General features: G+C 45.8%; 2 protein-coding genes across 2 annotated transcripts in view; one reads left to right on the forward strand and one right to left on the reverse strand.

Annotated features, from left to right (window-relative positions):
• LOC137536808 (zinc finger protein 850-like) overlaps window positions 1-21,368 on the forward strand; it is a 95,405-nt gene that overhangs the window by 59,624 nt on the left and 14,413 nt on the right. The window contains exon 10 of the mRNA XM_068259007.1: window positions 20,988-21,060. Within this exon, the coding sequence (XP_068115108.1) occupies window positions 20,988-21,060 (73 nt within the window). The remainder of the gene's footprint in view (window positions 1-20,987; window positions 21,061-21,368) is intronic.
• On the reverse strand, window positions 8,252-15,623 carry LOC137534500 (zinc finger protein OZF-like). Its single transcript, XM_068256026.1, has 4 exons — window positions 15,468-15,623; window positions 12,561-12,742; window positions 12,387-12,488; window positions 8,252-10,496 (listed from the first exon to the last, which is right to left on the reverse strand). The coding sequence occupies exons 2-4, from the start codon at window positions 12,685-12,687 to the stop codon at window positions 9,481-9,483; spliced, it is 1,245 nt and encodes a 414-aa protein (XP_068112127.1). The 5' UTR covers window positions 12,688-12,742; window positions 15,468-15,623; the 3' UTR covers window positions 8,252-9,480.

Here is a 21,368-nt window from a genome sequence, read left to right on the forward strand (position 1 = left end):
ATATGGCCAACCTGGGCAATTGTCCCAGTGCCACAAACCGGCTGCCCACCCCCCCCAACTCAACTGTGTTCCCCGGGGCTCCTGCAGCGTCTTTGGCAGAGTAGAATCTCACGTCCCAGCAGGCCCTCTCCTCTGTCACTCGGTGACTCCATTCACGCCTGTCTTCATCTTCCTCAAGGGCGACTCTCCTCTATGACCCGGTGCATGTTATTGCCTAATATCATTCTATGGGTCACAGAGAAGAACAGACACTAGTCTGCCGAAGACATTGCAGGGGTGCACAGTTACATTGGGAAGTGATCTGGGAGTCCCAAAAGCCGGCTCAGAGACCCTGGGGGGACATTTGGCAGCAATAAATGGCCCCTAATGATGCTTTTTAATGGGAGGTAAATTTATTGAATTTGTTACTAGAACCTGCACTAGTACTCACACATGCCCATACCAGACAGAAGAGACACATTTGACCCGCTGGGTCAAGTATGTTTCACTGGAGAAGGACTCGAAAAACCTCTGGAGAAGCCAGAAGCTTCCCCCTACTGAGGTAAGTAACTTTTAATTTGGCAATTTCATTATTGCTGGCTGAGATGGGGGCTTTTGCACCGCAGTGGCAGCTCTGAGTCATCTTAACATGGGTTCATCACATGTACGCATTACATTGCACTAAAAGACGTCCCGCACATTTCATAACGTTAGGAAGCAAGTTTCAAGTCCTTCTGTACAAAGCCACTATCACATGCACAGCAATCACAGAACCTGAAGCAGGTAGAGAAGGTTCTAAGCCATATTTATTCCCTTGGAAGCAGTAGAGTGTTGTACCGTGTTAGCCATCAGTAAAAGCAAGAAGTTTTGAATCGGGATACCATTTATTGGCTAACCAAGAAGAAAAGCGGTAAGCTTTCAGCTATGAAGCCTTCCTCAGACTGATTCCTGAACACTGACAAATCTTAAAACACAGCTTATATACACTGGACATTAAAAAGGGGATACTTTGTTCTGCAATAAATGTCATTAGATGCCTAATTACAAAATCAAGAAGGTTCCACAGGGATGCTCGGTAATTAATGACCAAAAGAGAAGACCAATCCTCTGCTTGAACATCACATTCCACAGATTTACGATGTCTTCTCATTAGACTGAATCTGTGGAATGTGACGTGAACATAGGGTCAGTTCTTTCAATTGTCTCCTGATCCTGTTGAACAAAAAAGTGAAACACAAGAAAACTGCTAAAACACAGGTCCTCTTTATTTTTTATAGATGTCAGTGACACAACAAGTGATGCTAGGAGAAAACTATCAAACCCAGTTTCAGGATATGAAAAAATAAAATCCATAGAGAAATGTTAGAGCCCCCATTAAGTCTTTATTGTTGTCCCTTACTTCTTATCCCAGAGACTAACAGGGTTCAGAGTAGAGCCTTAGAGACCCAAGAAGATTCCTAAGACAGGAAATAAATTCACTTGTTCCGGGTGGTGACACAGATAACAGTCAAACCTCAAAAGAGGTTCCAAACACTTTCCACAGTGCCATAACGCTAAATAATATTTTCTTGAGGTTTGTGTTTTAAAGTATACTTTACCCCGAGGCAAAGCTACCTGAGGTAAACACAGAGGTATGTTCTTGCTTTGCAGACAGGAAAAGGCAGGCATCCTTCTTATCACTTTCCCATGTCCTCCTCTTAATGCTAGGTACACACCATACAATTTTCTGTTAGATTTTCTCTTAGATTTACCTGCCAGATAGCTTTTTTCCATGTTGTAGGTAAATCTAACAGAAGAATCTAACAGAAAACTGTACCTGTGTGTACCTAGCATAAGAGGAACAGGTGGGAATAGCAGGGTGTTAGGAGATAACATTGCAGCAAGCCTGCCTCTTCCTGTCCGAAAATGTGACTGTAGCCAAAAGTCACATTTTTCAAGGAGGAATTGGGGCAGTGAAGAGTGGAACAGAAAACACAAACAAGTATGTGGATCCAGAATGAACTTACCATAGATAGCTTTGTCTCAGGTCAGGTGTGCTTAAAAAACCCTCTAGTGTGAAAAAATAAAATCTGTAAACAAATGTCAGGTTAGACTTCTCATCCAGAGCGCTGAATGATACAAAACAGATGTCACAAAATATGTAATCAAAGCAATTCTTTGTTGATGAGGGTTGAGATATTGTTGAACAGAACTGAGTGTGCAATCATCAGTTTTATTTGGAACCCTCAAAAGGACGCTTAATTTCCTGGCACAGACCTGAAATGGTCAGAAACTTTTTGTTTTTAAAATGGTTCAACGAAAAGCAAGATGCGGACAAAGATAATTACACGTTCACATCACAGAAGAACTATCAGGGTTGGTTGGTTTCTCTGGAGTTTCTTGAAATCAAACTCCACCAATTAGGATGACGAAGAGAGGACATGTTCTCAAAGACACCACAACAAATTTCTACAAGTTCTGTTCTCATGCATTAAGTATTGATTTTCACAGTTATGGGGATGAGTCACTTTCGCCTCCATGGTCATTTATTAGATAAATCGCCTATAAGATGTTCGTTATGTGACTATCGATGTAGAATGGGCTAATGTAGTGGCACCAAAACAGATTCAGCTCGTAGAAATGATGCCCACTTCCTATAGGTAGTGTTTTTGTGCTTAGACAGTCAATATATTTTACTACAAAATTCAACCGATATTCCCAAATTCTCGAAAAAAAAAGTTCTTATCTACTTCCACAGCTCATGTCTAGATTATTGTATTTAGCGTTTTACCTTCCAACCCCCTTCCCATACACAACCCCCTTCCCATACAAACACTCCAACACACATACTTCTCAAACTCCATTAATAGTGAGCTAGTATAGATCTCGTAAACGCAGTTTCTCAAAGCATCTCTGAGAAGAATCCTCATCAATGGCTAAATGATAACACAATAATGAGAATATATATATAAATACTGTCAGTTCACTTGCTAAGTTCCATCACAGATGGGTATCCTTTTCATACTTCTCTTCCACACATCAATATCCCGATTTTTAGTGCACTATTATGGCCCATATGCAGTTTACTTTTTCTCCTGAATGTTCTTTTAGGTGATATTTTTACACCTTATCATTAAATGCATTTTAAACCACCAGCAAACAGGAAAATACTAAAAATAATTTTGATAGTACTTTCTCACCAACGTTTAGGTTTTTCAATTGTAAAATGCTTAAAGTTACCGTGTTTCAAAGAGAATATGAAAATGATCTCCTGGGATAAAAAGTTAATTGCATATGGGCCTATGTCTTAAAACGGCAATTCCCAAGAAAAAGATTTAGAGGATCTAGAACAGGGGTGTCAAACTCAAAGTGGGCCGAAATCATACACTAGGACTTAGTCGCGGGCCAACCTTAATGTCTACTGTCCACCTTCCTCCCTTATAAAGATCCCAGGTATCTAATGGCCACCCTCCAACCCCTATACAGTTCCCTGGTGTCTAGTGGTCCACCCTCCCCTATACAGTTCCCTGGTATCAAGTCGAGGCCCCCACCCTCCCCATACAGTTCCCTAGTGTTTAGTGCTTCCCTCCTACGTCCCTCGTATGGCTTTCCTGGAGTTCTAGGGCTTCACCTCCAATATAGTAGCTTCTCTGGTGGTCTAGAGTGGGCCAAATACAAGGCAAAGTGGGGAAACCACTTGAGGGTCAAATTTAATGGCTCTGAGAGGGTCCGATTTGGCCTCCGGGCCGGAGTTTGATATGTACGACCTAGAATAATTGTCAAGTAAAAATCATACAAGGCGGCCATGTTCCAACAACTCATCTTAAGTGTTTATTAACCACTTCTAGTCACTTTCCTTAGTTCACCTGTAGTTGGAGCCTGGCACATGCAGTCCACTCAGCATGACCCTGTGTATCCTACTTCTGCACAGCAGCCATGGGCAAAAGCATCCTCGGCATTCACGGTTAGGAAAGAATCGAAACTGTGCATTCCCAGGACACTTCTGGCAATGTTTGCTACACACAGCCTTGGGGGAGCACATACTGTAATACAATAATGGGATTGTGCAATATACTATCATCTCTCTTCCTCACTACAAACCCAGAATAACCAATCCAGTCCTCTGTTGGGAGTGGTTGAAGTGTTAGATTGCATTGCCATTACTCATTTTCCTATTCTATCAATATCTTACCCAGACATGCTCCACCTCCTGAATAATGTCAAAGCATACCCTAACCACTTTAACTCGCTGTAAACACCTGCTGAATGTTAACAAATGTCATCCATGGCCTTGATTTACCCTGACATGCCTTCATTCTTCCGTAGGCCACATACACTGATTCATTGTGTTTTCCAACTTTATTTAGGGTAGTTCTTCTTGCAAAGAGTTAGTGTTGGAGGCTTGTAGATAGGATGAAATCAACAATTACCTTCTTGTTGCTCCAGAGACCCCAGCCGATTTGAAACAGTTGTTATGAGAAGGTCTCAACATTCTGGATGGGCTTCGAACTTGAATGTTCTTGGAGCTATGGTGAATGTATCTTACCTTTGGAAATCCCAATTTTTGGTGGTTTCCTTTAATCAGTTGCTCAGACTTTCAAGTAATTTCTGCAATTAGTGCCACAAAATGATGTCAAATGGGAGTGCAACATTTTGTTACTCTGCTACATCCTACCACTAGTGACCAAATTCAGCTACATAGATTATTAACATATTTAAAACTTAGTTTTTCTTTATTGGTTAGGTGGTTATGAATATCTTACAACTTACCCTTTTATCTGTTGCTATAAGGGCATACCAGGCTAATGTAATACTAAAGAGGGCAGTTCTTAGAGAGCCCTATTTTAAGTGTTAATCTCATTTGACAGCTAACACTGAACTACAAAGGATGGCAGATAGGCACCGGTTTTACAGTAAGAAACAACTGATGATAGAAATGGCCAGTGCTCACTAATGCTCAAGGAAGAGCAGTATTACTGGCAATACTTGAAAAATCTTGTTCCTCAGGGTTGGTGATCCTGTTCCTCAGTGTGCACCTACCTTAAAGGTAAATACATCCCAAACTGTTATTTATTTTTCACATGGGTACTGACAAGCTGGATAATACAAGTTCCTATACCTCTTAGAGGCTCCAGAAGTCATTTATACCCATCAATTCTGGCCAAAGGCTTCTTCCATTACAAATCCAAATGATGGTGTCACTATTTTTCACTCAGTAGGTCCTTCATAAAGTAGACTTGATAACCTAGATGGGGAACCAAGCTACAAGAGATAGCATCCAACCAGGGACACTGGCCGAATGGAATCTTGTTGTTTCTGTAACTTCCCTCCCACAACCACAAACACCATGGTGAGTTGGCTGGCTCACACCAAACATCAGCTGTTGGGTGTGGCAGAGACATTACAGTTGTATACTCTTTTGAGGAACACTGAGTGAATGGTAAATGTAGTCTGCAAAGCACTGCTCAATAACTTGGCACTTTGTACAGTACATACAGGTAATACTAATAAGGGCGGAGACACATTACTACATGAAATTTGGCCAATGAAGTCTTCAAGAGATTTAGTGAGCCAGCAGGTTATTCATTTCCTTAATGAACACCTAAAGCTAAAAAGTAGTCAAGTCTAACCTCTAATGCTACATACACACACTAAAGTTGCTCGAAATAAACGATGAAAGATGGATCTGCAATCCAATACAGACATTAAAACATCTGATGTACACCAAATGCAACCGATGGTTGTGGAACAATGAGGGTTATTTGCCTGAGCGCGCCCAGCCGGGCTGCAGCTCTCTTAAGCTGCTCCAGACCTTGTCTCAGATTTCTACACCTTTAAACCTATTTGTGCTGAAACTGGACTCAAAATACAGAGGAATTCCACCCACCACGACTAAGGCTACAACTACAACCAACCAGAACAATCGGATTACTTTGGATGGCAGAGATATAAACTGGATTGAAATCCTCCATGAAGCTTACCACTGCTGAACACACCAAGCCTTCTCTCTAATGTCAACATACAAATACTCATCAAAGGACCTTTTCTCTGCCTGCCCTCTAAAGAATAAGGGGGCGGAGAGGTAGTGGATCCAAAAATAAACACCAGGGAAGCAACACCAGGCAAAGGATAACAACTTTGACAGTGAAGCCTAAAAAACATCCCCAGCAAAGCTCAATCACAGCCACACTCTGCAATGCCAGATCGATAAATAATAAGACTGCAACTATACATGACCTAATAGAGCTCTCTGATTTGACCTTTTTGACAGAGACCTGGCTTGGGAAGCATGCAGGCCCAACTCTTGAAGCAACCGTGCCGACCAATTATTCAGTTTTGCACTGTGAGAGACAAGTCCGCAAGGGTGGGGGGGTTGCCATATGCTTCAGATCCTCTTTGAACATAAGGCCCCTGCCCATAGGCCCCACTGAAACCTTTGAATGTATTGCAGCCCAACTGTCAGCAGAAGTAAACATCAACATATTGCTCATATACCGCCCCCCCCAAAAAAATGGTCCAGTCTTTCTTAAGGAAATATCTGAACTCTTATCCTGCCTAACAGTGGAACACCCTAGATGGATCATCCTGGGAGACTTCAATGCATGGGTGGATGATCACGACTCCCACCTAGGAAGTGAACTACTTCTCATAATGAATGAACTGGGTCTCTCTCAGGCTGTCAACCTCCCCACCCACACGAAAGGGCACACCCTGGATCTTATATTTCATTCCGGACTTTTAATATCACACATAGATATAAACCCAGTGGTATGGTCAGACCACCACACCATCCACTTCTCTCTGACAGCACCAGCGATAAAACACAGAGGGAAAGAACTCATAAAATACCGTCCACTGAAAGATGTCTCACCCCAGCACGTTCAGAATACCCTCAACTTTGACGCATTAACCAATCATTGCGCAGACCCAGACTCCATGGTCCTGATGTACAACCATGCAGTGTCATCTGCCTATGACGCCCTTGCTCCAGTTCGCATTAAACAGTCTACACCACTTCACCATGCACGGTGGTTTGACAGCTCACTAAAGGACATGAAGAAAGAAGTGCGCAGACTAGAAAGGAAGTGGCGAAAATCCCAGAATTCAAAAGATAAACACACCCTTGTCTCTCACCTGGAAAACTACCAAAATGCGATCACCAAGAAAAAATCCTTCTACCTATCACAGGAGATCGCAAAGGCCGCCAACAGACCAGCCCAACTATTCCGCACAGTTGATAGACTATGTAACCCATCCTGTCTAAAACCTACTATAACTCCCTCAAAGGAGCTATGTGAGAAATTTGCGTGCTACTTTGCTGACAAAGTATCCTCCATTCGGTCTCTCATTCAATCCACAGCACCCAAGACTCATGCAACTCCTGGAAATAGCTGCAAAAACAACCTAACACCCTGGACTGACTTCAAAAGTATTAGTGAGGAAGAGATCTCAGACATCCTCCGTCGCCTCCGCCAGACAACCTGCGACCTGGACCCTGGACCAACTAAACATATGCTGAAATGCCCTGACCTGCTTGGTCCAGCATTTCACAAAATAGTAAATTGCTCTCTACAAGCAGGGAGGTTTCCTACCTCTCTAAAAGAAGGAATCATCAAGCCCCTTCTTAAAAAACCTTCCATGGATCCAGATGCTATGAGCAACTACAGACCTGTCTCCAACCTCCCCTTCTTAGGTAAAGTTATTGAAAAGGCTGTCTATCTGCAACTTGAAACCTGGCTGTCAGTAAACAACATCCTGGACCCTCTACAATCTGGCTTTAAGAAACACCACAGCTGTGAAACAGCCCTCATCCAAGTCTGCAACGATCTGCTCATGGCAAGGGACAGAGGGGAATGCTCCATCCTAATCCTGTTGGATCTCTCAGCGGCTTTTGATACAGTTGACCATGAAATCCTGCTTAACAGACTGCAGGAGTACTGTGGCATCAGTGGATCAGTCCTCCAGTGGTTCAGATCATTCCTGACTGACAGAACACAGAGAGTATCCCTAGGACCCATAATGTCCAAACCTGCACCTCTACAATTCGGAGTGCCACAAGGATCAATCCTATCCCCTCTGCTGTTTGCAATCTACATGTTGCCACTCGGCACACTTATCCAACGACATGGCCTGACGTACCACTGCTACGCCGATGACACACAGCTATACCTGTCCTTCAAACCTGGTGGAACAGACCCTACCCCAAAAATAAACTCTTGCTTAGCTGAGCTACAGGCATGGATGAATGATAACTGGTTGAAACTGAATGCTGACAAAACTGAGGTCCTGTTTGTCCAAAGCCAGTGCCCGCCATCAAAACAGCTCTATCCTAAAGCAACACCAATCAGGATTGGGAATTCAGACATAAACAGCTCCAACTTTGTGCGCAGCCTTGGCGTACTAATCGATGGGGAATTGAATTTCAGAAACCAAATTTCATCTGTAGTTAAATCCTCCTTCTTTCATCTGAAGAACATTGCAAAGATTAAACATCTGATTCCCCCAGAGGATCTTCCAACCCTAGTCCACGCCTTCATCACATCACGTCTGGACTACTGCAATGCCCTTTATGTTGGCCTCCCCAAAAAGGACCTGCGCCGCCTGCAATTAGTGCAGAATTCTGCTGCCAGATTGCTAACAAACCAGCCTCGCCACTGTCATATTACACCGATCCTTCGCTCACTGCACTGGCTACCAGTAGAATGGAGAATACTCTTCAAGATTGGACTGCTGACATTCAAATCCCTGCACAGTCTAGGCCCTGGATACATGAAGGACTTGCTGAAGCTGCACCACACCTCTCACAACCTCAGATCAGCAAGTTCTATAAACTTGGTCACTCCCAGAGTGCACCTCAAAAAATCTGGAGATAGAGCCTTCTGCCATGCTGCCCCTACTCTCTGGAACTCCCTACCACACCCAGTAAAGACAGCACCATCCCTGGAGCTATTCAAATCCAGACTGAAAAGCCACCTGTTTAGCCTGGCATTTCCAGATTTATAAAATTTCTTCCTCTGTACCACGATGGTCTGAGCCATGCTTATGCGCTTTGAGTCCCACGGGAGAAAAGCGCTTTACAAATCTTATTTGTTGTTGTTGTTGTTGTTATGGTATGTAATTCCTTCTTTCCACACAGCCACACTTTGCAGACACACTGTTGTAAATGTCCTGAGCTCTATACACACTGTTGAGTGCTAACAATTATCTCCCAAATGGATCCACCGGGTAGAGCGCTCGAAATGCCCGAGAACCTTTGGCAATCGTTAAATTTTGAAGTCGTTATGCTGCTCTTATTTTAAATGATAACTGGGTGAACCATTGTTTAACGTTGGTTTAGAGCACCTTCAATCTAGTGTATGTACATAGCTTTAGCAACACCATGGTAATAAAATATAAGGCCCACACAATATGGTTCACACAACTATTCGAATATCATTAGCATTTCATAATAGTAGTGTCTACCTTCATCTACTCTTTATCTCCACAGCTTTATGCTTACTGCTCAATGGCAGATGCTTTGAATTATTTTTCCACTGGCTGAGGTAGGCTGCCCTGTTCGGTCGCTGACACATCTGCGCTTTGCATCAGTTCAGGAGATCCCTCTTCCCTAATCCTCAGCTGCACAAATCGTTTCCGCTTGTGTGTATTCTGGTGACCAATAAGAGTGGCTTTCCTTGTAAAACTCTTCCCACACTCTGAGCATGTAAACGGTTTTTCCCCCGTATGAGTTCGTTCATGGCTAGCCAGATTGGACTTCTGGGAGAAAGATTTCCCACATACAGAACATGAGTAGGGTTTCTCATCAGTGTGCGTTCTTTCATGAGCAAGGAGGAGACCTTTATAGGCAAATCCTCTTCCGCAATGAGAACATGAAAATGGTTTCTCACCCGTGTGACTTAGTAAGTGTCGGTCAAGGCGGGCCTTGTATGGAAATGACTGACCACATTCAGTACAAGAATATGGGTTCTCCCCCGTGTGTATCCTAACATGCTTGAGAGCGTCGCCTTTCTGAAAAAAACGTCTTCCGCATATTGCACATAGAAACGGCCTTATCCCCGCATGAAATTTTTGATGTCGGCTTAGGAGGGCTTTTTCTATAAAGCTTTTCCCACACTCTGGACATGTATAAGGCTTCTCGCCTGAATGGATCTTCTGATGGGAAACAAGATGGGCTTTTTGCGCAAAGTCTTTCCCGCACTCTGGACAGGAAAATGGCCTTTCCCCTGTATGAGAACGTTCATGGGCCACCAATTTTGTTCTCTGGTCAAAGCTTTTGCCACACTCAGTACATGGGAACTTTTTAGGACGTTTACGGTATTTACGACGTGTAACGGGAGTTGGTGCAGGGAAAAAATATGCCAGCTGTGTGGTAGAGGGGCCAGGGGCTAAATATGTAGTGGGGAAAACTGGGCTGAGATTGGGGGCAGCTGGGTTTTCTCTAGAAGATTCTGCTGGGATCTTGGTGTTATCATCTTCTGCTTCATCACCTGAAGAGCTCAGGGGCTGTTCCTCCTCGCTAAACCTTCTGTATCGACCATCTGGAGGAAACAAGAAAACAACAAGTGAAATCAGTGAGCTGTTAGAATCTTCTCTGAATATCTACAATCAAGGAAGCTCTCTCATGTGTTTCTGGGTGGGCCGAGCTCAATGCACATTGTCCTTTCCACTATAACAACCTTTATCTCTTTTTTGCAAGATATAGTCTCAAGTATATATAGTGGTGGCCAGAAAAGAGAATACGCGTTCTTAAGCCGGAATACTGTGCCACACTGGTGTCAAATTCCAGTCTTTGAGGGCCATATCCCGTCCAGTGTTTAAGATGGACAAAGAAATGGAGAAATGATTCAGCTACATCGATTAATTTGACCTGTGTCAAAAATGTGTGAGGACCTCGGCCCTTGGGGACTAGAGTTCAACATTCCTGCTGTGCCATCTCTGTCCCCTGTATGTCCTCTGTGCCCCCCACTATTCCCCTCTTCCCCAAGTGCCTCTACTATGCCACCTCTGTCCTTCCATTCCTCCTTCTGCCCCCCATGCCTCCTTCTGTCCCCTTTTGTGCCTCCTACTGTTCCCTTTTTTCCTCTTCTGTGTCCCCCTGTGCCTTTTCTGTCTGCATGTGCCTCTTCTCTGCCCCTCTTGTGCCTCTTCTGTCTGCATGTGCCTCTTCTCTGCCCCTCTTGTGCCTCTATCTGTCCCACTCTGCTCCCCCAACCCAGTGCAGACCTTTGCCCAACAGAAGGAGCACTCCTCTCACCTGCTTCAGACGCCTACACCGATGAGCGCACCTCCTGATCGCATCATTACACGCAACATGCAGGAAAAGCAGGTGTGGTGTCAGTATGCCTTACATTGTTAGCGTGACGCATGCGCAATAGCTCTAAAAACAGCTGATGGTCAGCAGATTTCAGACACATGTGCAGTTGCCTTATAATAATGTGCTATCCAGCTTGGAAAAGGACTGTACCATTCTCCATTAGCTGTTTTCAGAGCTAATGAGCATGAGTAATGCATCACTAGCGTGATAATTATGATTACGTCATCATATTAAGGAGACACTAACAATCTAGAGCAGTGATGGCTAACGTTGGAACTCCAGCTGTGGTGGAACTACAAGTCCCATGAGGCATTGCAATACTCTGACAGCTCTAAGCACAACTCGGGGAGGCAGAGGCATGATGGGAATTGTAGTTTTGTCACAGCTGGAGTGCCAAGGTTAGTCATCACTGATCTAGAGCATACCAACACTGGCACTAGAGGAAGCTGTGAGGATAAGAAGAGGTCTGCTCATCACGTGGAGGCACCTAGAGCAGATGAGGCAAGCGCTGGGACAGGGAGTCCCCAACACTGGGAAAAGTCGGCAGGTCATTTGTACATCGGATGTTCATAAGTTGGGGACTCCATGTAATGGATATTAGCCTGTAGCCACAAAAAGAAGAAAAAAATCTTCACTTGCACACATCATGCATGGAAAAAGCTCTAATGACAAAGGATAAAGACGACCAGATGCTCTATTATGAAAAGAAGTGATCACTGTGATGACAAGGAGAATATGTGACTTTCACTGTGAGGTAAATCTTCTTATGCTCTTTATTTAAACTAGCGGCACTTCCCGATAGCGCGGGCATGCTACGCGCCCTAGTGCAACGTAGCATGCCCTCCTAAGCAATGGCCGCTCCTTCCTATATGCCATGTGATAGTGATTTATAGCGGCCGCGATACTTCACTAGCACGGCCGGTACACATCACTATTGCGCGGCATATGGGAAGGAGCAGCCGTTGCTAAGGAGATCACGCTAAGTTGCCACTAGCATGTGTAGTGTGCACGTGCTATTAGGAAGTGCAGCTAATTAAAATAACGAGCATAAGAAGATTTACCTCGCACTGTTAGAGCGGAATTGGCTTACTGAATCAAGCCCTTTATTACTCACCTGTGCTGATCTCCATAGGAACTTCCTCTTCTTTAACCTTCACATCTGTTGCCTCTTCATCAGGTCCAAGATCCTTCTGAGTCGCTCTAGTGTCTTCAGAATCTGTGGATGCAGATGACAGTGACACACCTGAGATGAAAGAGGACTGTCATGTGTTTAGGGTTTATTCCTCACCTGTGCGACTCCCTGGAGATATGTCATCCTCCTTATATGGCTCATCAGCTTCTGCGTTTGACTCTTCTTCTTCTTCATCTTCTTCGTCTTCTTCAACTTTAACAACAATCAGACCATCTCTCTCCATCACGGCATTCAATCCTGAGCTCCACTAGAATTAATACTGGTTTGTAAAGGTCAAGCTGCAATAGATAAAATGAAAAGTTATAACTAATGCCAAATACAGAAGGATAGATTCTATGGCAATCATTTTAAAGAAGTCAGTTTTAAAACATGTGCAAAAGAACCCAAGGCAATTGATCATTCTAAAGCGGTTATCCAAGAAATTATTAGATCTTTAAGAACAGTCATGTGCGTTTGATCCTTGCTGAGAAACTGGAGCTGTTAGGCCCAGTGCACACCAAAACCGCTAGCAGATCTGCAAAACACTAGCGGTTTTGGGAGCAGATTTCAGAGCGATTCCAGGCATGTTTAGAGCGGATTTCTAAACATGCTTAGCGGTTTTGGCTGCGTTTTTGTGTAGCAGATTACACAAATTGTTACAGTAAAAGCTGCACTGAACAGCTTCTGTAACAAAAACGCCTGGCAAACCGCTCTGAAGTAGTGGTTTTCAGAGCGGTTTAAGTTTTTCCTATCCTTAACATTGAGGCAGAAACGCTTCTGCAAACCACAAACGTGCAGCAGGAGGCACGTTTGCGGTTTGCTACAATCCTCAAACCGCTGGTGTGCACCATCTCATTGAGATACATTAACCGAGCTGTTTGACAGGAGGATGCAGTTGGCAGATCGCATCAAAAACCGCTCGGTGTGCACTGGGCCTAACTGAGCCTTCAACAGGGAAGCAGGTCATCTCGGCACACCTGAGTTGGGCGCCGCTATAGCTACAATGCCCACGCACAGGTGGTGCCGGTGATCGCCAGTGTGGTGAAATGTTTTGCAACTTTATAATATTTTGAAATAATTTATACTTGTAGCTATTAGAAAGTGCAACCTAAACATTGATTTTAATGTATTTGTATCAGAAAATGCAACCCAACCTAACCCTATTCTCACACAGAACCCTCCTCTACTGGGCAATTAATAACCCCCCACCCCACCCCTCGGAGGGAATAAAGAACCCCCCTGGTGGGCAACTAATAACCCCCCTCCTAGAGGGAACTAAACACCGGCAGTTGCAAATAATGACAGCCAGGAAATGTGTAAGAAGGCGCGCATGCTCAGTTAACCACAGTCCATTCAAGTTGCAAAATATTACAGGTTGCAATATTTTTCATTACACTGGCCCCCAAATTACTTCTCCCTCCAAGATACTTTAGCTCGGAGGGGGAATAGTATTTAACACCGCCGGTAACAGCAGGGTGAGACGTCATTCAGCTCAGATGCTGAACAGCAGTCGCACAAAGGTAATCTGGCATCAGCGGGGAAGGGGCATTGGCTAATCTTTCCCTCTAAGCACAAAGCTGGCCCTGCCCACTTCTTCCCTGTGCATTACAGGGGGAGAGCAAAAGGAGGCGGTGGGTGGAGTCAGGAAATAGCAGAGGCAGGAGGTGGGTGGGGTAAGGTAACAGCAACGGAACAAATGTACACTTTCCTGGCATTCTCTGCCGAGAATCTGACATGTGTATAGTCACTATAATTTGTTGCTGAAAGGTCATCTCACCCGAGCACATTGTTCTCCTCCTTACCCTCCCTCTAAAAGCCACTCCATTATACATTTCATAAGAGTAAGGTTAGGTTCACAGTGGGACGTTGTGGAGCTGCGTTAAAATTTTTTATAACGCAGCTTACCGCACTGCAATAAAAAGTCTATGCGACGTTCACATTGCATTGTAACATTAATCTAATCCCTACCATAGTCATATGTCTATTATTATATATTGTGTAGTGTATGTATCGTAGTCTAGGGCCAGTTTTTTTTAGGGGAAGCCAAATAACTTATCTGTATGTTTTTGAGGGATTTGGGAGTAAACCAGAGTGCCCGGAGAAAAAAAACACACACAAGGAGACCATACAACCTCCATGCAAATAGTGCCCTGGCTGGGATTCAAAACAGGGACCCAGGTCTGCCCAGGCAAGCGCACTAACCACTACGCCACCATGCTACCCTTAGGCCTCTTTTCCACAAACTGTTGAGCTGTGTGCTCAGCAAGCAGTTGCCAGGCAGCAGTGAGCAGTTACCAGGCAGCGACAAGCAGTTACCAGCCAGCAGTAAGCAGTTGTGAGAGTTTGAGAGGCATTTCACTGCCTAGAAACAGTTTGTGGAAAAGAGGCCTTAGTGACATCACAAACCACACATCAACTATGTATGTATTTGTACATGCATCAGTCCTGATTTAGTGTGTTGAATGTTTTATGTATTTATTCTCCCTACTACCATATTTGTTTTGTACCATGTATATCACTGTGGAAGATGTTGGCACTATATAAATAAAAAATAATAATGAGATCTTTAAAAAAAAACCTGGTGAATAAAGTGTCTGAGTCAATCATTACTTGAATTCCACTGAAGCCTATGACATTTTCCACGATGAAACCGGTGATCTAATGAAGGGGAAATCAACATAATTGCCATGTTATAAATATGGTGAATGAGAGCTTTTTTGTCAGTCTTTTAAAAATACTGACCCAGATGAAAAATGGCAATATTTTAAGCTGACTGACAGTTTCATACACATGGAGATCTTAAACTGCCATCATTGCTACAGAAAGAATTTTATTTATGTGACAATCATAAATGGCCCCAATTTTAGCATCCCAGGCCTCAGGACCACCATGCAAAGATGTGCCTATTTCATCTGGCATGTGACCTGACAACACAGGGTCACGTGACACCTCTATGTGATCTGCAGAGGTCTCCCTTTTGTTTCTCTCACTCTGTTCTTCTGAAGGAAAAGAAGACATAATTACCTCCAATCTGCAGCCCAACACCCACACTAGAAGGATTCTTCTTCCCTCCTCCTCCTCCTCTGGGCTACAGTAAAATGGCCGCATGCACTACAGAACTTCTTACAGTCTATTGATTCTGCGCGATCGCGTTGCTATGACAGCAGGATGCTGAATGCTGGATGTGGAAAGCACACAGCACAAAAGATCACGAAGGAAACTGCTGCCTAGCAACAAGGTTCATAGTATAATGATGTCACGAGGTAACCACTAGAGGGAGAACTTTTCGCCAAAACCTCATCTGCCTGCAGAGAAGCGGCGGCCATGTTGTTGTAGTTAAATCAACCCACTTGGAAAAGTTACTGCATCGATCCACTGTCTGCAGGCGCTGATAAATTGCAATTTTCATGGCATAACTGCATCATTTGGGCTACAATACAATGTCCACCTCTCTTCTCTGGCCCTTAGTTGCAAGTGCTGTCCTTATGTGATGGCTGCTGCTTGTGCATTCTCTCTCTAGACGTGGTGTGGTGGACAGGGATTTCCGGTCTGACTGCAGGTGAGTGATAGTTATTGGTGTGCTGCTGCGCTTATGAATATTAACGAGAAAATAATGAATATTTAGATTTGGTGAGAAACAGGAAATTCTGGAGCCATATATGGATATCAGGAATAATTCTCAGCACTTGAGCACCATCATCTGTTTGATAGGGCTGAGAATTTCATGTGTGGAGCCTAAGGCTGAATGCGTACATGGATATACGCCACTTGTCATTTTGGCGCAGGGTGAGCCAAATGACTGCTCACCCTGCTGCAGCACAAATTCTGGGCGGCATTAATTACTAATCCCCCTCCAACTCGTAGCAACTCAGAGGGAGAAGTAATTTGGGGACTGGCGATCGCCGGAGCCCCGAATTACCCTTGCGTGGCCATAATAACATTACGTCTTTGGTGGTGCCCAGGTCAGGCGCAGTACGACTTAGAGTGTGTGCTGAAATGACCTGCTTCGAGGCTGGTTACCGAGTGTCAGGAACCGGCCCGCGGCACGCCTGCGTATACGGTTCCCGACTTCGGGTTCGACCAGATCAAGCAGAGTGCAGCCTTATTCAAGCTAAAAACAAGGCTGTGACCCCTCAAACGCTTCTTACTGCCACCACTAGCTGTTGCTAGACACGTCCACTCGGCTGTCGAGTGCTCAGCGCGCAATCCGCGTTTTCGTATTCGGGTCAGCTTTGCGCTTTAGGCCGAATGCGGGAACGCCACGCACACACACACACACACAGTACAGTTGTACAGTAACACGGCACAATAAGGCACTGACTTGTAATGGAAGTTACACTGTAATGCAGCAAAACCACTAACAGTCGTTCTGAACGATACTGTTAGCCACACTGCTGTTGAGCCCAACAGTGCCCTTACACACAATGCAATTATAATCTCATACGGTAGGGTTGCCCAAACGTACAATCAAGCATGGACTTATACACAGTTACACTTCAGTCTCTTCTAGGCTATGAGTGTTAGTTTAGTACAGCAGAAGTCAAACTTCTTAAATAATGATTTAATATTCCAGGGGAAAGGTGGAACAATGCAGAAAATAATATATACAAAAGATTTACAAAAAACAGTAAAAGTTACAACATAAAAGTTACAAAGATACACACAAGGCTATTTGCTTACCCAACATAAACAGGGATCAAGATAGAAGAACCTTGGACTTGGTTTTTGTGGACGGACACAGTTTTGATTGGACCAGGAGCAACTTTGCTTAAACCGTGAGTCCAGCTTCAGCTACCGTCAGGAGTGGACTGATTTTAGGTGTCTGCCCCTGCCTTTTATGCTGGAATATTTGCCTTACGGCTGCAAGCCCGTTTGGACGGGGGAACTAGTTTAATTAAATCTCAGACATAATTCAATTTCCAGAGATCTAACTTCCACATTTAAGAGTGAATTTTCGCACACACACAACAAAAGACTTCCCTACTATAGGTTACAGGTGACAACACATTGGTGACAGTATTTCCTAGCATCAAAAGTAAGGATTTGACTGGCTATTGACTAAGTAGTCATCTCCTTGCCAGAGGCTAGCAAATCCATTTAGCATTCCCTGCTCTTAAGTGTTTCCTAATTAGAAGCAGACAATGATAGAGTTAATTTACATGTACATACAGAACTCCAGGAAGCAAGCTGCTAGCCTGGCATACCTACATCTCTGACCTAATACACAGCAGATAGAAAAATGAAAGTATACTCCTGTATTATCCCAACCAGGGGCGGACATACGGCCGTGCAGGCCGTGCCGCCGCACGAGGGCCCCTGAAGTTCCGTTTTCTTCAGGGGCCCATGGCATTAAGTTCTTTTTTTTTTTTTTTAATATTTTTTTTTTTTTTATTATTTTATTCCCGGGGGCCCCCCGACTCCTATCCTCCCTCCCTCCCTCACCTCGGGGGCCCCCTCCCGATATGCGCGGCGGGAGAGCGAGCGAGCGGCAAATGCAGGAAGGGCTCTCCAGGCATCCGCTAGAGGCCCAGCCGCTTGGTCTCCAATATGTCTCCAGTTGGAGACATATTGGAGACTCAGCGGCTGGGCCTCTAGCGGATGCCTGGAGAGCCCTGAAGACTTCCTGCATTTGCCGCTCACTCTCCCGCCGCGCATATCGGGAGGGGGCCCCCCGAGGTGAGGAAGGAAGGGAGGGAGGGAGGATAGGAGTCGGGCCCCCCACCCGGATAGCTACCCACCCGGCTACCTACCCACCCGGCTACCTACCTACCCACCCGACTACCTAACCACCCACCAGGCTTCCTACCTACCTACCCACCCGGCTACCTACCCACCCACCAGGCTTCCTACCTAACCACCCACCCAACTACCTAACCACCCACCCGGCTACCTACCCACCCGGCTACCTACCCACCCACCAGGCTTCCTACCTAACCACCCACTCAACTACCTAACCACCCACCCGGCTACCTACCCACCCGGCTACCTACCCACCCGGCTACCTACCTACCTACCCGGCTACCTACCTAACCACCCACCCGGCTACCTACCTAACCACCCACCCGGCTACCTACCGGGCTAGTTACCAACCCACCCACCAGGCTACCTACCCACCCACCCGGCTACCCGGCTACCTACCTAACCACCCACCCGGCTACCTACCTAACCACCCACCTGGCTACCTACCTAACCACCCACCCGGCTACCTACCGGGCTAGTTACCAACCCACCCACCAGGTTACCTACCCACCCACCAGGCTACCTACCTACCCACCCACCAGGCTACCTACCCACCCACCAGGCTTCCTACCTACCCACCCGGCTACCTACCTACCCACCAGGCTACCTACCCACCCACCAGGCTACCTACCTACCCACCCACCAGGCTACCTACCCACCCACCAGGCTTCCTACCTACCCACCCGGCTACCTACCTACCCACCCGGCTACCTACCCACCCACCAGGCTTCCTACCTACCCACCCGGCTACCTACCTAACCACCCACCCGGCTACCCACCCACCAGGCTTCCTACCTAACCACCCACCCGGCTACCTACCTAACCACCCACCCGGCTACCTACCGGGCTAGTTACCAGCCCACCCACCAGGCTACCTACCCACCCACCCGGCTACCCACGCACCCACCAGGCTACCTACCTACCCACCCACCGGGCTACCTACCTACCTACCGGGCTAGTTACCCACCCACCCACCAGGCTACCTACCCACCCGGCTACCTACCCACCCACCCACCAGGCTACCTACCCACCCACCCACCAGGCTACCAACCCACCCACTCAACCAGGCTACCAACCCACCCACCCACTCACCCACCCACTAGGCTACCTATCCACCCAACCACCCATGGGAGCTGCGCGCCGGATGGAGGCTGGGACAGGAGGTCTGCTGCTGCAGGTGAGTAAATGTTTTTGTTTTATTTATATTAGCAGGTGTATGTTCTGGGCAGGTCTGCCACATGATTGCATGTATTTTCTTCGCAAATCTGCCGACATGATTGCATGTATTTTCTGGGCATATCTGCCGACATGATTGCACGTATTTTCTGGGCATATCTGCCGACTTGTTTGCACGTATTTTCTGGGCATATCTGCCGACTTGATTGCATGTATTTTCTGGGCATATCTGCCGACTTGTTTGCACGTATTTTCTGGGCATATCTGCCGACTTGTTTGCACGTATTTTCTGGGCATATCTGCTGACTTGATTGCACGTATTTTCTGGGCATATCTGCCGACTTGATTGCACGTATTTTCTGGGCATATCTGCCGACTTGATTGCACATATTTTCTGGGCATATCTGCCGACATGATTGCACGTATTTTCTGGGCATATCTGCCGACATGATTGCACGTATTTTCTGGGCATATATGTGTATTTTCTTGAGAAAACCTGCACAATTATGTGAATTTTCTGGGGAAAGGGTCACCAAAACTTGGGCCCACTGTCTTTGCGTTGCACTTTTCAAGGGAACCTGAGGTGAGAATAATATTGAGGCTGCCATATTTCTCTCCTTTTAAGCAATACCAGTTGCCTGGCTGCCGTGCTGGTCCTCTGCCTCTTATTCTTTCAACCATAGACCCTGAACAAGCATGCAGCAGGTCAGGGGTTTCTGACAATATTGTCAGAACTGAGAAGATTAGCTGCATGCTTGTTGCTGGTGTAATTCAGTTTATTACTGCAGCCAAATAGATCAGCAGGGCCGCCAGGCAACTAGTATTGTTTAAAAGGAAATAAACCCTCACCCCGGGTTCGCTTTAAGTTACAGTTAGCTCCGCCCTCATCCGGTCATTGCCACGCCCATTTTTTTGCCGCGGCGCTACGCGCCGCAGGTTCTGTCCACTAATTTTTGCCGCGGCGCGCTTCGCGCGCCGCAGGTTGTAGCCACGCCCATATTTTGCCGCGGCGCGCTCATAGGGGGCCCACAATTACAATTTTGCACAGGGGCCCACTGCTGGCTGTGTCCGCCACTGATCCCAACATCATAACTAGCTGCTATATCATGACACCGAGGATGCAATTTACTGTCAGATTGACGGGTTGAATTGATTTCTGACATGTCCAATATGCTGCCTAAGGCCCAGTGCACACCAAAAACCTCTAGCAGATCCGCAAAACGCTAGAGGTTTTTGAAGCAGATACATGTACTATAAAGGATTAACTATTAGAAGTGCATCATGAGAACCTACGTAACGTACTAGAGTACATTTCACATTCAAATGAAAATCAAGGAGCAGAAAAATACAGTACAGTAAACAGTTGTTTTTTTTTTTTTTGTCATGAGATAATACTATATATTCTGTGTGTTATGCAGCCTTACATCACGTTCAGATAAATCCATCCTATCAAGGGTTTAAATGTGCAGCTCTTGTAAATGCTACTCACTGTGTTGATCCACCGTCATCCCGCCCATGAGGCGGGGTGAGGTAGCTTCCCCCCCCCCCCCCCCCAGTTAATTGCTCAGCATTTCTATTTGTGTCAGGCAGTGAGCGGAGAAAGCAATGACTCACCTGCTTCTGTTCCAGCGTCTGTAGTACAGTGGACTGCATTGCAGGAAGTGACGCGAGCGGTGGAACGTAGCGCCTGGAACAGAAGCAGGTGAGTCATTGCTTTCTCCGCTTGCTGCCTGATAGAAATGCTGCGCAATTAGCTGGAGGGAGAGCAAGGATGAGGGAGCCCCAGGTGAGGGGTTCTGACACCCCCCACCACCACCGATGTGCCCGCTGCTACCCCCTCCAGGCTACCTATACTGTCAGCAATGATACTACCTATACGGGGAAAAGGGGGAGAAGGCAGCATCTTCACAAATTTGCCTCAGGCGGCAAAGAGTCTAGAACAAGCCCTATTTTGATCCCTCATTTATTATCTTGCCAGCTACTTACACATGGTGGCGTGAACTCGGCTGT

Source organism: Hyperolius riggenbachi, chromosome 10, assembly GCF_040937935.1.
Source record: "Hyperolius riggenbachi isolate aHypRig1 chromosome 10, aHypRig1.pri, whole genome shotgun sequence".
Taxonomy (NCBI): Eukaryota; Metazoa; Chordata; class Amphibia; order Anura; family Hyperoliidae; genus Hyperolius; species Hyperolius riggenbachi.